The 14420-nt window shown below is 52.2% G+C and overlaps 5 protein-coding genes across 5 annotated transcripts; 3 read left to right on the top strand and 2 right to left on the bottom strand.

Moving 5' to 3' along the window:
• Nucleotides 1-506: 506 nt before the first annotated feature.
• On the top strand, nt 507-1997 carry ACET3X_009563 (uncharacterized protein; the record flags this gene model as incomplete). The annotated part of the gene is made up of 1 exon (XM_069456219.1): nt 507-1997. One exon carries the CDS (start codon nt 507-509, stop codon nt 1995-1997), a length of 1491 nt encoding a protein of 496 aa, XP_069302396.1.
• A 98-nt stretch (nt 1998-2095) lies between these two features.
• ACET3X_009562 (uncharacterized protein) lies at nt 2096-2943 on the bottom strand. Its single transcript, XM_069456218.1, has 3 exons — nt 2866-2943; nt 2639-2819; nt 2096-2584 (listed from the first exon to the last, which is right to left on the bottom strand). Exons 1-3 carry the CDS (start codon nt 2901-2903, stop codon nt 2318-2320), a joined length of 486 nt encoding a protein of 161 aa, XP_069302395.1. The 5' UTR covers nt 2904-2943; the 3' UTR covers nt 2096-2317.
• A 458-nt stretch (nt 2944-3401) lies between these two features.
• On the top strand, nt 3402-4292 carry ACET3X_009561 (uncharacterized protein; the record flags this gene model as incomplete). The annotated part of the gene is made up of 1 exon (XM_069456217.1): nt 3402-4292. The coding sequence occupies one exon, from the start codon at nt 3402-3404 to the stop codon at nt 4290-4292; it is 891 nt and encodes a 296-aa protein (XP_069302394.1).
• A 2542-nt stretch (nt 4293-6834) lies between these two features.
• ACET3X_009560 (uncharacterized protein) lies at nt 6835-8035 on the bottom strand (the record flags this gene model as incomplete). The annotated part of the gene is made up of 2 exons (XM_069456216.1): nt 6835-7788; nt 7856-8035. The coding sequence occupies 2 exons, from the start codon at nt 8033-8035 to the stop codon at nt 6835-6837; spliced, it is 1134 nt and encodes a 377-aa protein (XP_069302393.1).
• A 357-nt stretch (nt 8036-8392) lies between these two features.
• Nucleotides 8393-10199, top strand: ACET3X_009559 (uncharacterized protein). Its single transcript, XM_069456215.1, has 2 exons — nt 8393-8503; nt 8630-10199. The coding sequence occupies exon 2, from the start codon at nt 8935-8937 to the stop codon at nt 10003-10005; it is 1071 nt and encodes a 356-aa protein (XP_069302392.1). The 5' UTR covers nt 8393-8503; nt 8630-8934; the 3' UTR covers nt 10006-10199.
• Nucleotides 10200-14420: the final 4221 nt, after the last annotated feature.

Below are 14420 nucleotides of genomic sequence, written 5' to 3'. Positions count from 1 at the left end.
TGCAGATGCAATTGCTTGGCTCAAGAAGACAATGGAGTGTCAAAAAGAGACGGACCGTTGACAGGTAACAATCTTTGTGGATATACAAGAATAGGACACAAGAGGGGAGGGACACCTTGCGTGGAGGGTCGAGGTGTTCACTCGGCATATCCGTTGCGATGCCCTGTCCTGATTGTAGTACAATAGAAGCATCCGGTCCCAATTCAAGTCCTCTTTGAGCAAGCCACCTTGTTGAACCTGCTGAGAAGCTCTTGCCATTCCAGCCATGGCTATGCCCCTGGTTCATACAGCTTGAGATATCTCACCGGACATTTCCTGGACGTGGTTGTTACCCGGTCGTGGCTTCATGCACATGCACGACTCCAAACACAGCCAACCTTGCATCTTCACCGTATTTTTGGCGACGTCATCAGCAGATTTAATACCTTGGTGCTCGGTATAAATGGAACAGCAGCTTGTGATGGTTTCAACGACATCACGACCGAGCCATTTGTCTCTGGTCCACTATGTTGCGCCTAGTTATTCACCTCGTCGCTACACTGCTACTCTCATCCCTGGCCCATGGCGATACTTGTTCATCCGTTGCCTCCCTGGGCTACATCAACGTCACCTACGCTCTGAACTTGGCCTACATTGAAGAGCAAACCCAGTACTGGTCCACTTCCTGCTCTGCTCTCCTTCCATCATGCATTGTCTTCCCAAAAACAGTAGAGGAAGTTTCAGCAGTGGTGAAGATCCTCGCCACCACCACTGAGCCCTTCGCTGTCAAATCTGGGGGCCACAATCCCAACAATGGATGGAGCAGTGTCGCTGGAGGCCCTCTCATCGCTATGGAGCACCTGGATCAAGCCAACCTGGATCGCAGCACCGGGATCGTCGACGTGGGTCCTGGTAACCGGCTCGATGGCATCGCTGCCAAACTGCAAGGCACCGGCTGGACATTTGTAGGTGGCCGCATTGGAAACACTGGCGTTGGTGGGCTAGTGCTCGGCGGCGGACTCAGCTACATGTCGACACAGTACGGATGGGCCGCTTCAAGTGTGCTCGAGTATGAGATGGTCTTCGCCAACGGGACAATCGGTCACATCAGGAACGACAACCATCCCGACCTCTTCGTTGCTCTCAAGGGTGGCGGTAACAATTTCGGTATCGTGACAAATTACAAATTGCAAGCTCACCGACAAGGTAGTATCTGGGGCGGCAACCTCGTGTACCTGCGTACGCCAAAAAAGGACAAGCAGCTCCTCCAGGCCGTCCGCGATTGGACAGAATACAATGAAGACGACAAGGCTGCTGTGATTGTTACAGCCGAGCGAGCCAACATCAACATAGTCGACTCGTGGATCATCTTTCTCTTCTACGACGGTCCGACGCCTCCCACCGGGTTGTTCAAGAATTTTACTGATGTCAATCCCCTACTCGATACTACACGGACACGCACCTACGCCGATCTCATGGCACTGAGTAACTGGGTCGTGATCAAAGGCAACGTCGTAGACATCGCCACCGAGACCATCCCCTTACCTTCTAGTGCCAACGCCGTCGAGGTCATGGAGGGTCTGCATAATCACTGGAGGAACGTGTCCGGTACCACACTTCTCGTACCCGGTATCGTAGCGTCCATCGCGTGGCAGCCTTTCCCCAAGAAGATTGCGCAAAAGGCACGGGAACTCAGTTCTGATCTGATTGACGCCGATGCAGAGGCTGACCGCATCATCATCGAGATGAATTATGCGTTCACCCCGCAGTCACTATATGAAAAGATGGCGGATACAATGGAAGCTACCTATTCGGGTGTGAGAGACAGAGTGTTGGCGTGGCAAGCAGAAGACAAGCTGCCGCAAGCATATTTGCCGGTCTTTATGAACTATGGGTTCTTTCGGCAGGACTACTTTGGCAGATTGCGGCCCGAGAGTCGCGCGCTGGCCAAGAGAGTTGCAGATGAGGTGGATCCGAGGGGTTTGTTTAGGACGAGAACGGGGGGCTGGAAGCCTTGAGCTTTTGATGCTTGTGTGAGGATTGAGGGTTTCGCTGGTGGCAGCAGGGCATAATTGGGCTGTTGACCATTGTAAACTAGTTCTGCTGCCTCTTACACGCTTAATGTAGGGATCTGTATTGACGAATGTGTCCATTTGTACATGTGTTCAGCACTCGCATTCTCTTCATCCGATATGTATGTGTGCACACCTTGACACCTTTTTTCACGATTATTCCTCATGCTCTCTCTGTTCCTCTTGCTTTCGCGTACAAGCTCGCCCAAACAACACATTCTGTGCGCGCAAGCCACATTCCTTCCATCTTCCACTTCTCGGCCAACCTATGCGCGGCGTATCTCCCACTCGACGTTCGTGATGCTGACCTCCTCGCCTGCTTTCTCGTCGTAGTCGTACCATTCGCCATCGGGCAGCTCGATGCCCGAGAACTTGGTGCCAGACTCTATGCCTGTCGCAAGGAACTCTCCCTCAGCCTTGAACTCGACGAACTCCAGGCCTCTACAGTCAAACTCGAGGATGTTGATCTTCTTGGGCGGGTCGCTCTGTGGGTAGGACGCGGGCGCGGCTTTGATGTTCGCAGAGTGTTCTCTCTGTCGGCCAAGTCAGCGGTTGGACGTGGGGAGAAGGGCGTAGGGCAGAAAGACCTTACAGTTCTTACACCTCCAGACGAAGTTGGCTTCACCCTTGCTGCCGCTTTGCTCGTTCATCTCGAAGCGGTTCACCGAGACGGGGTTGGGGTGCACTTCGCGACATGACGTGCATTGGACTTTGAAAGTGTAGAAAAAGGGCGCGTCTTCCGTGTCGTTGGGGCGGAGGTCGGTGACTCTAATTGACGTTAGAAGAGTAATGGCTGGAGAGAGAAGATGCTCACCCGTTCAGTTCGGCCTTTAATGCTAGTGCGAGCACCATGTTGAGAGTGAATATAAGCGTTATAAAGCGTATGTCGCAACTCGCTGCATCTCTGGTTGATGCGCCCCGCCCCCACTAGCCCTCCAGCTGCTTTGGTGCTAAGACTGATGAGGTAAGGCGGCACTACCGTGCATCGCAGCTTTCTTGCGGTCCAAATCTTAATAACGCATTGCTCACTGCGAACATACTCTACTTGTCCATTTTCAAAGCTGCTTGTCATTCGTCCTGTATAAGTCACGCTTGTAACCTCCATCTCTATATCGGACCACTGGGCAAACCGGCAAGCCAAACTCCAACGTCTTGGATCTCCTTTTTCCCTTTTCAGACGACTATACAACGCAGTTTCAAAACAGTATCCTTCACTGGCTCTGATCTTTCCCGCGCATACTTGGCCCTCCGAAGCAAGATTCCCACTGGCTGCTTTTTACAGTATCGCACTCCAACGACGAAGAGTTTGAACCTTCACCGCTACTTGCTTTCATTCCCAAGTCCTTCAACATGGTCAAATTCTACCCTTCTCTCACCGAGGACCACATCGACTTCATCTCCCGCCAATCTTTGTTCTTCGTCGCCAGTGCTCCCTGGGCCGGAGACCATATCAATATCTCGCCCAAAGGCCACCCATCGAGAACCTTTTCTGTCCTCGGTCCGAAAACCGTTGCCTACCTGGACGCAACCGGCAGCGGCTGTGAAACCATCTCCCATGTCTATGAGAATGGCCGCGTCACCGTCATGTTCTCCTCCTTTGGACCCTCACCCCAGATTATGCGCCTCTTCTGCAAAGGTCGTGTAGTCGAAAAGTGGGATCCGTACTACGGCCAACTGCGCGCAAAGATGGCAGCAGAGAACGGCGAATCAGTCGACATCACCGGCGCGCGTGCCATTATCGTGCTCAAGATCCAAAAAGTCCAGACCAGCTGCGGATTCGGCGTACCCCAGCTGGCAGGCGGCAAGGCTGCAGACACGGAGGAAGCTGCAGGTGATGCCATCACTTATGTAGACCACGACCATGACAAGGAAGAAGAAAGTGGCTTCAAGCAGCGCGACACCATGGATAATTGGGCGCGCAAGACGCTGGAGAAGCAAGAGCTCGCCGATTACCAGAAACAGCACAATCATCGGTCGCTCGATGGGCTGCCGGGGATGATGAGTGCGCGGAGATCTCACGATGAGAATATTGCCTTGGAGGATACGAAAGCGTGGTTTAGGAAGGTGAGCAGGCAGTTGGATGCCGTCGCTCTGGGTGTGGGCTTGGGTGTTGTATTGATGATGTTTTTGAGCCTTATTGGTGTGCTGAGCATTAAGCTGGCGTTCTTGCAGCACATATTGAATGCGCAGCGGAGGCATTTGGGTATACCCGAGGATCACTCGTGGAAAAGTGAGCTTTGAGGGATGTTGGACATTGCATCACCCTGCGAATGGCTCGGAGCCGTATGGAATACTTTTGCCTATTTTACCAAGCGGGAACAAAGTTAGATATGTCCGCATTTCAGCCTTGTCTTTGTCAAAACTTTCTGGGAACACCACCACTGGCCAAGCTTACATTGACACGTGATGGTGATATCAGCCTTGGGCGTTCCTGCCCCGCCCTCTATCGCAGCACTCACCTTCCGTACACTCACCTCCAATCTGCGAAGATCGTCCACTTCTTTACTACATCATCCGCTAGTAGCAGCATTGCCTGCTACTCAAACCTGGTCCGATGCGCCTCCTACACATTGACGATGAAAACCGCCTCAGCCTTGTCGAGTTTTTCGGGGGTGATATACCACCATACGCCATTCTGTCACATACCTGGGGTCCGGATAGCGAAGAAGTTACCTACCGCGATATGGTTGAGAGTAATAACCACCATAAGAGGGGATATCAAAAGATTCACTCTTGTGCATGGCAGGCCAAGAAAGATAACCTGCGGCACTTTTGGGTCGATACATGTTGCAGGTCAGTTTGCAGTCTCTTCGCGATAAGCTCATTTGATTGACATATCAACAGTAAGTAATTCTCTTCCTGCACCAAGATGCTTGGATAAATCAACCTCTATATGCTTGTCAGCATACTCATCACTCTACACAGTCGACAAGTCCAGCAGCGCCGAGTTGACGGAGTCGATCAACTCTATGTTTGATTTCTACAAGTATGCGGAAGTCTGCTATGCTCTACTCGAGGATCTTGCCGACCATGTTGCACTTGAAGACGGCATCCTTGAATGTCGTTGGTTCACCAGGGGTTGGACATTACAAGAATTGCTTGCTCCACGCGACGTGCAATTCTACGACCAAAACTGGACATTCAGAGGCTCTAGGAAAGATCACACCGAAACCATATCGGAAATGACACGGGTGCCTACAAAGGTTCTGCTTCAACCAGGGATAATGTATGGCGAATCTGTCGGTGCACGAATGTCATGGGCTGCTAGGCGAACGACGAAACGCAAAGAAGACATGGCGTATTGTCTCCTTGGTATCTTCGGTATAAACATGCCTTTGATCTACGGCGAGGGTCGAAAGGCGTTTTGGCGACTACAGGAAGAGATTATCAAACGCAATAATGATCTCACGATATTCGCGTGGGGCAGGCCACGTTCCAGAGATGTGGATCACATCGTTGGAGTCTTTGCTACATCTCCAGTAGCTTTCGCGGATAGCCACGCCCTCCGGAACATCTCTGTTGGATTAGGTCCCCAGTTTTCTGTCACGAACCGAGGTCTCTTGCTCACTGGCGACTTCCAACTGTACTATCGATCACCCTACCAGAAAACAACAGATTCGTCGTATGTACTCTATGTCGCGACTACAGATGATTCCGAAATTCACAGTATAACCCTCCGCAAGTTGGCGCCGCATTTTTATGGCCGTTTGCGCAATCCTGTCCAGAATGAAGCTAGTGACCGTTTTGTATACGCTAGTACAGAACGGATAGATGAAGATACAATCTTCATAGCGACTGACTTCCATCATGCCGACGACACTAGCCTCCTATCAGCTCCCCGGAAGGATGCACTTCATATTCCAAAGCAAGAGGATTTAACCATCTTCTATACCAGTCCGCAGTCACTATGGGATCATTCCGATGCCGTGTTTTTACAGCCGAGAAAAGATTTTCAGTATCCGTTTTATTCTCTTGTGGTCGCTGTCCAATTCATATTCCGATTTCAAGATCGTCGGATCGACTCCATAACTGTGGTATACTCAGGCGGTTTCGGACCTCCAGATCTCCATGTGTTCAGCTCTCAATCAGGCACCCGAGAACAAGCACGTGATATCTGCAGGCTGTTTCCAAGCTGGAGGGAGGAAGAGTCTTCGTTGACCGAACACCGCGCGAAGGACATTCAGTGGGACGATGTCAAGAGAATAGCACCATGGCTTCTGAAGTGTGGCGACTCGGTCGACGTGCAATCCCCGAACGGGATACGCAACGTGAGGTTCTTTGTGGAGTATGACGATCTCGATATACATGAAGTCGATGTCATCCCAGTCACAAGCCTCAAGGCCGTCGTTATTGATTCTGATCATCGTCGAATCGAAGACAGACGAGAGTATGTGGATTGCAATTTGATAACTCCGACGCTTTGTTCAAGACTAACGTAAGGCTGTAGTAGCGATTCCGTCGATGCCCATCGATCCAGTGATTCGAGACCAACACACCTCCAGCGTCATCCTGATAGCTATTTGAAAAATCCTGAAAATATCCGGTTGTTATATAGTACAGCGGCAATGTAGGATAAAAAGGCAAAGTTGAGGTGGTCCGAGGACAGGTGGTCACATATTTGGTATCTTCTACTTACATAATGCACAGTATATCTACGTGATCAACACTATCAACGTCAACAACGCATCTCGAAAAAGGCTGATCCTTTGTGTATCCGTACTCCGAAACGCCTGAGCTATTGACTCTAATCTGTTTCTTGCCCACTTATGCGAAATCTCCGATCTCATATGCCCAGATAGTACTTGCCCCTCTCATACGCATAAAAGCTCACGGCAGCCATGGGAACCACCTTGACATATCCAATCGTCAACCCCACAAAGAAGCCCTTGTACCCCCTCTCCATATATATCCTCCTCGTAACCTCCGGTATACTAAGCCGATGGCCATCGCCCACGACACCACCAACCTGCATTCTCCGCCTGATCACCTCGAGCGGGTAAGACACTGTCTGCGAAAAGAAGCCAGCGATACCACCGCTTGTCAGTTCAGCCCAGTAGCGCAGTTGCGCGGGCTTGTGGCTCGAGGTGCTAGATTCCTCGCGCGAGGTATTGGGCAGCGTTGTGTACGGAGCGAGGATAGGAATGCGCATGAGATCGGACATGGAGTCGTGGGCGAGGAACGAGGCGCCCGCGTACGGAATCATGCCGAGCAGGGTAGGCGTGAAGCCGCGGAAGAAGTTTGAGAGGCCGGAGCGCGGGGTAACGGTTTCTACGACGTGGGTTGCGGTTGCCGTGATTGGGTTTTTGGGTTGCGATATGCGTGGTGCTTGTTCGCTGTAGATTTTGCGGATAATGGTTGTGAGGCTGCTGCGGGCTTCTTCTTTTGTTTCAAAGGCAAGGCGCACGCGGATTACTTCGAGCGGGTAGGTCAAGAAGACGCTCATCATGCCTGCGAGACTACCGGAGATGAAGCGGCGGCCGGGGGTTTCTTGTGCCTTGTTCTTTATTATGCGCCCCCGTATTTGCTCGTAGGCGAGGAATTTTATGCCGGCGTAGGGGAAGATGCGGAGCAGTGTTGCCGAGTGGCCCTTGAAGAGACCACGCACGCCGGTGCTGACGTAGATGTCGCGGATTGCCGTGGGGAATCCACTCCAAGAGCCGGCGTATTTTGCGAACTGGGGGTTGCGGGTTTGGAAGAGGATTTTGACGCGGTCGAGGGGGCCTACGACTGTCTTTGCCTGTAAGGTTATCAGTACTTGTACGTTTGGTGGGTTGGTCCCTGCGACGGAGCGTGTCTTGACATACAGCGCATCCGGCGAAGCCTCCTGCCAGTCCGCTCTTGATCAGATATTCCATGCTGTTCTTGTCCATCTTCTTCTTCCCAGAGGCCATGGCTGCCCCTCCCTCCTTCTTCGCTGACATGGCCGTGTCATGGTCGGGTATTATGTTGCTTGCGCGATCTGTTGGCGCCGCAGTCGTCGTCATGATATTCGATTTGTTTCCGTCATAGCGGAGGAGATGTGTGGACATTCCAGAACTGGGGTGCGTGGGGTTACCGCGACATGAATCTAGCGAATTGCGCTTCCCCTGGTGTTGTCGATTCACGTGGCTGTGACGGGGATCGTGGTCGGAGAACGTGGAAAAGGTCGCGCGTACGTGGATTAGAAAGCAACGCCGTTGTGTGGTTTGGTGTTTGAGATGCAGCTACGGCGATGACGTTTACCGAGGCTCATGCGCTGCTTTCGGCCGGCACTTGGCCCAGATCATTTCATCCGACGCTACCCATCGGAAATGTTTCCCACGGCACCCTCAACACCATAAGCACATCGTGAGGTGCGCCGTAACAGCCTCATTGTTGGTAATCATGTGCCTGCCTCGAGATGTGTGGTGAATGCATGAACGTGGTATTGGAAATCGCGAGCGCGCAGTAGCTGTGACGTAAGTCTAGATTTGGTAGGAAATCTTCCATCACTGTCTTTTCCTTTCGATTACTTCCCAACATGACTTCTTCAAACCCAATCATCTATCAGAACGCTGAGAGAGACATCACGTTGATCGATATACCAACATCCATTGCAGCAGCACAGGGCGACCGCTTGGGTGTGCTGCTCTCTACTGCACCCTTGGAAGCTCCCATCGAACCGAAAGAGGACTACCAGCCCAAGACACAGAAGCCTAGAACGAACAAGACCCAGACACAAGGCACAAACACTACGCCGCATGTCGAGTACCGCACATCTCCACATGTGACCGTAGCAGAGGCCTCTAACCACGACTTCCTGTCGTTGCATCTAGATGACCAACGTTACAAAGTCCTCGCTGAACATGCACTCGGCCAAATTCGCGCACAGGTCTCAGGGCCATGGTGTGCACCGCGTAAGCTCATGTCCCAAGGGCCAGTCCCCGGGGAAGAACAAGCCATGGATATAGACAAAATCTCCGAGAAAGAGCTCGAGGCCCGGATGAAGGAGTGGGCAGCCTCTAGTGAAACGAAAGAAGACGACACCGCATTCAATCTGCAGCAGATGATGGCTTCGCTCGGCGCAACTCCCGACGTTGCGGAACCAGCCTCTGCAGCGCCAAAGTGGATAATGTCGTACCGCCTTGCACGTGAGACTGCAAGTAGTACACGGCGGGCCGCTGAAACGGTCTCTGCAGACACACAAACCGAACCATGGACAGGTACCTTTCACAACCCCAACCACCACTCCGTGGCACTTGCCATTGCCACAAATACGTCGCAATCTGCTCAGCCGGGCCCAGAGTATCGTTTCACGATACCACCTCGCTCCACATTCTTCCTTAGCGACTCCACCGCGTCGGACGCTTTCCGTGCCTCGTTCCGTGAGCTCACAGATGAATACACACTTCCACGACACTTTGATCTAGTGCTGCTGGATCCGCCATGGCCCAATCGCTCCGCCAAGCGCAAGGGCGCGTATGAGCAAGTTGGCGGCATGCCGTACCTCAAGAAGATGCTGCTAAGCATGGACATTGACAGTTATCTCGAGCACAATGCGCTGGTGGGCGTCTGGATCACGAACAAGCAGGCGCTGAGAGAACATGTGCTCGGTCCTGGTGGCCTCTTTGAAACGTGGAACGTGGGCTTGATCGAGGAGTGGATATGGGTCAAGACAACGACCAAAGGCGAGCCCATGTTCGATATTGACAGCGCCATGCGCAAGCCCTATGAGATTCTGCTGCTGGGTCGCGCGGCCCCGAACTCGTGGACGACAATGACACACGCGCCAGCGGTCAAGAGGAGGGTCGTTGCTGCTGTGCCGGATGTCCACTCGCGGAAGCCGTGTCTGAAGATGTTGCTAGAACCTTTTTTGGTAGACCCGAATGACTACAGTGCGCTTGAGGTCTTCTCTCGGTACCTGGTCAGTAATTGGACGTCTTGGGGTAACGAGGTACTCAAGTACAACTGGGATGGCTACTGGACTTCGGCGTGAAGTGTCGTGGGCTCTGCGAAGAGTTTTGACCTCGATGGTACATGGCATACTGTGGTTATAGACTGCACAGGAGAGCGTGCTGGTCCCGGCAATCATGGTTCTTGAACGACGCATGATCCAGCGGCCATCACGAGTTCCTTCTTGGGTCGAATGCACGTCGTCTATCGCTTTATCCAAGACTTAAGAATAATACCTGTAGTATTTTGTAATATAGACGGGTAGTCGAGATTTCAAACTGTATGCATGTTTTCCTGTGAATGTATCCGATATTTACAATGTTACTGCACCCACCGGAAAGGACGGTAAGCATAACACCGCGATATCAAGTTATGCGAATCCAAGTCAGAGCAATACTCGAGCATTCCATACTTCTACAACCATTGCCACGTAAGCAACACGTTCCAGTCACAAGTACGACATCTCTGCCCATTCCGTTCAACTCACATGCCGAACACCATCCTATCTAAGGACCCACTGATCACCATCCATACTTGGACTCGCAACCACAAAGACCCATTCGGTCTCCATGATGACGCAACCTCTACATCAGCTTCCTGTTGTGGAAAATCCCATGCTCAACAACACAAACCCGGTTCAAAGGTACATCAGGGTCTTGAGAAAACCCACTATATCTCCACAGCAACAGCATGCCATGGAGAAGAAATGGAGCATGACGCAAAAGTGTGTGTGTGTGTGTGTGTGAGCTGTGGAGGGCAGAATCCACAAGTCTACCCCACACCGGGTTTCCCAACTCGGTACCCCATGTCCCGTCCAAGACAATGACCGCTACAACCTCGGGAAGCGGAGGATTTTCACCTCTGTTCTATGACAAAACGAGTTGAAAATTAGTTACCGAAGTCATCACCGTGTCCCGTAATAGCCGCTGTAAGCTCCTCAACACGAGACGAATACACATCTCAAGTCGTGGTGTGTACAGTATAGCGTGGGGCCACCTAACCCCAAGCGCCCTCGTGATGAACACCGTGTGTCTCGCGTGGGGTAAAGTTCATTGGAGCACCTAAAACAGTGACATATGCACGACATACATCCAGGCGGCTAGTCATCGCCCTATCGCGTAGGCGAATGGGCGACGGGATACCACCACGCGAGAATAACCCGGGGGCGATGAGGAGAACAAGAGGAGGAGGAGGAGAACGAGGAGAGAGAGAGCCTAGGAATTAACCACGAAGCGCTCTTGTCGCTGCGCAAAAAGTCGAGCGACCAACGGACCAAGCAACTAGCGGAATTTTGTATGCGTGGTCAGGCAGACAGGTAATAAACTTGATTTGTCGTATACACGCTACCAAGCAAAGAATATGGAGGAATAGAAAGGCCACATAGCCTTCTTCTTATGACTCCTCCTCGGGGGTTAACGACTGGGCATAGCCCTGCTTTGCCCTGGCGGTTATTGTCCATCTGACAGCAGCGCCTTCACAAGCCACTCCGACAGCGGAAGTCAAAGGGATCGGCATTCTTGCATTTTTACATGTCGCACTGCATGAAATACGATATGGAGGTGAGCTGTGTAAGGAAAGATAACGAACGGGTTGAGCGGTGACTCACCGCTCAAAGGCCATCTCTTTGTCTGTTGCGCTGTTGGGACGCTGTGTAGTTTCTTTCGAGACTGTAGCGGGGTTGCGAGGCAGATGGGGGGCTACAAGGCGACGGGACTGATTCCTTGGGTCTTCTGACCGGTGTCTGGTGAGTGTGCATGTGGAGGAGTAGGTAGACTTCATTGATGCCTACCTACCAAGAGGCTCTCCGGGGCAATCTACCCCGCCGTCATAGGACCTGTCATTTGTGCAGCAAACTCCGATAGGACATCGCAAACAAGGTCAAATATGGTGAAATACACCATTAGGTCGTATCATCCTGTTGCAGTAGGGATGCGACAAATGTATTCGTACCGAGTGGCAGCTGTCAGAGAAGCCTCGTAATTGCGCGGCCCCCACTACCCTACTGCAGCACAGATGCCCGGAAGCAAGCTCCCCAAACGCACGCTGCAAATCATTGTATCAATGAAACACATCGCCTAATGCCGACCTGCCACAGATAAGCAGCTTCGGTAAATTCCAATCTCGCACTAGATCTTTTGTGTTGCCCAGCGTGCATCCCCGCGTCGTGCTCCTCATACGATCCATTTAATTCTCCGGTTTTCTGATCCGCCACCGGAGTTTCTCTCCTCCTCTCCACCATCGTCTGTAAGCGGCGGATGAATTACAACCGAAAAGGTCCAGAATGCTGTATACTGAATACAACAACGGGATATGCCTGCTAGATGCTATTCACTGTGCACCTGCCTGTCGAGTACCTAGTGACATGCAGCCAGATGCAGGACGATTGCTGATCGCAACGGCGGTCTAGGCCGATAATCCTATGGCACATGTGCATGCTCCCAAACGACTACACTGGGCGGTTACATCTCCCAATGAGGAAAGTGCAAGGTAGTCTTGTAGTGTGTAGTAGAATCTGGCTCCGGATTTACTGGCGTGGGCGCTTGAGGGCTAGGAGGATTTGATGTGTAAAAAATTGAGTTTTTCTGAAATTCTTTGAACCGCTCAAACCGCGGCCGTAAATTGGAATTTTGACTCTGTATCCACTCACCGCCGCTGCACGGTGTGTGTTGAGTAGATGCATGAAACTTGAGGCTCCAACACCTGCTCCACAGCCACAGCACCCGGCCGGTTTTCGCCAGCACGCATGAATCGCGGGTCCGCCAGAACCACGAAAACACGTCGGATCCATCACTCCTACAACTCCACATCGGAGACGCTGAAATTTTTACCCTTTCAAGCAAGCATCTTTGTCGTGTTCGGATCCACATCGGACGTTCCCATGTGAAAGGGTGACAGGCTTCTAGTAGAAGGCTGTAGCCGCACCGTCAGCACGATGATGTTACCGCTCCACTCAGGTGCATTTTGACCGAAATGAAGTTTGTTTACTTCGTACTGGCATGTGGATATCAGAGCAGAGATTTTCTGGCGATGGCTTCATGTTTGCAGGAGGTGCAGGAGGGAATAAGGCCGGTTACGAGCGGCTCTGCCGCCGGACGACGTCATAATTGAAGTTTGGAGATAGCTTCGAGGCAAGTGATACGGGTGTTGACATGGGTGAGATGGAGAGAGATGGGGCTATGATGGAGCTGTGATGGAGACGGCGGCACACCTGCTGTGTCGGAGGGTTGGCTGATGTCGTCTGTGGGACAAACGTCGTCATGAACAGGTCGTTTCATGGGTCGGCAGACCCTGCATGTCGAAGTTTGGGCAAAACAGCCATGTGGTTCCTTGCATGCAGGCCTGACAAACAAGGGAACCCTTTGTGTCAGCTAAGTAAAGTTTCTTCACCACGCGATTTGGAACCTTCGAAGCTCGGTCGCCCGCCCGCATTCTGTGCAGCAATGGCGAAGGGGCTAGGAGTAGCGGCAACGTGGCCTGGATGGCCTACCTACGCGGCCGACCTTCTGACCGAGTCGGCCGGCGAACCAAAACTTTACCTTGGTATCTATTTGAGGGTAAAACAGGACCTCGGCAAAGGCAATATGGATGGTTCGTTCCAGTTCCTCGACGCGAGGAGGTGCGCACGAGCACTCTGGAACGGTCGTTCCGCATGGAAGAATGGAAGAACCTTCCATGCTAGGGCGGACGGACTCACGATCCCCAGTTTCCAGCGCGAAGCACAGACACTTTTCTGCTTCCGACCCCAGATTACCGGCAGCGTGAACAGGCAAAAAACGGGTCGCGAAAAACGTGGAGATGAAAGCAGGGTGCGCTTTTCCACCTTTCACCCGGACGCGGATGCACACAATGCAAGCGACAGGGCTGAATCTTTGTGCTCCGTTTTCTTTGTGGTGCGTGCGAATTTATAGACACAAAGCGTTGTATTTGCGGCAACCGTTGCAGTAACAGATGCGAACGGGGAGGATGTGCTCACTGCATGCGACACGGATATTACTGATCTCTACTCAGCCTCCCGCACACTGCATGTCAGCCGTGAGCAATTTGGAGTTCCGTACAACGCAAACGCAACGAATTCGGAGCTTGATGATGAAAGGAAGGTAATGGACTTTGTTCGGGGGCAGCACGGATCCGCAGCGGCTGCAAGTATGACTCCTGGAAAGTGTCTCCGCGAGCGATAATGGCGGTTGTGAGAGTGTACAGTTGCTGCCGGGCCGACATGTACCTCGCTGCAGCTATTGGTGGCAATGCTACCTCGCACCGCGGGCTGTAAAGTACCTGCCGGCTTTGGATGATTAGTGGTGGGTGAAGTAGTGAAGAGGACCCGCAGGCTAGAAATTGTGTCGGAGGCGACGAGTGGGGAAAGTCATCCACTGGACCCTGAGATCATCGTCGCCGAATGCATGTGATGGCGACTAATGCACCCCATGTGCTTGCCCGGCTAAACCTCGATGCGACAGA

Source organism: Alternaria dauci, chromosome 10, assembly GCF_042100115.1.
Source record: "Alternaria dauci strain A2016 chromosome 10, whole genome shotgun sequence".
Classification (NCBI taxonomy): Eukaryota; Fungi; Ascomycota; class Dothideomycetes; order Pleosporales; family Pleosporaceae; genus Alternaria; species Alternaria dauci.
This window is presented reverse-complemented; position numbering and strand designations above follow the sequence as displayed.

Coding starts and splice junctions, on each gene's coding strand:
- ACET3X_009562 (XM_069456218.1), bottom strand. CDS start 2,903: ATGGTGCTCGCACTAGCATTAAAGGCCGAACTGAACGG. Junction 2,820..2,865: donor TTAAAGGCCGAACTGAACGG/GTGAGCATCTTC, acceptor AACGTCAATTAG/AGTCACCGACCTCCGCCCCA. Junction 2,585..2,638: donor GGAGGTGTAAGAACTGTAAG/GTCTTTCTGCCC, acceptor CTTGGCCGACAG/AGAGAACACTCTGCGAACAT.
- ACET3X_009559 (XM_069456215.1), top strand. CDS start 8,935: ATGTCCCAAGGGCCAGTCCCCGGGGAAGAACAAGCCATGGATATAGAC.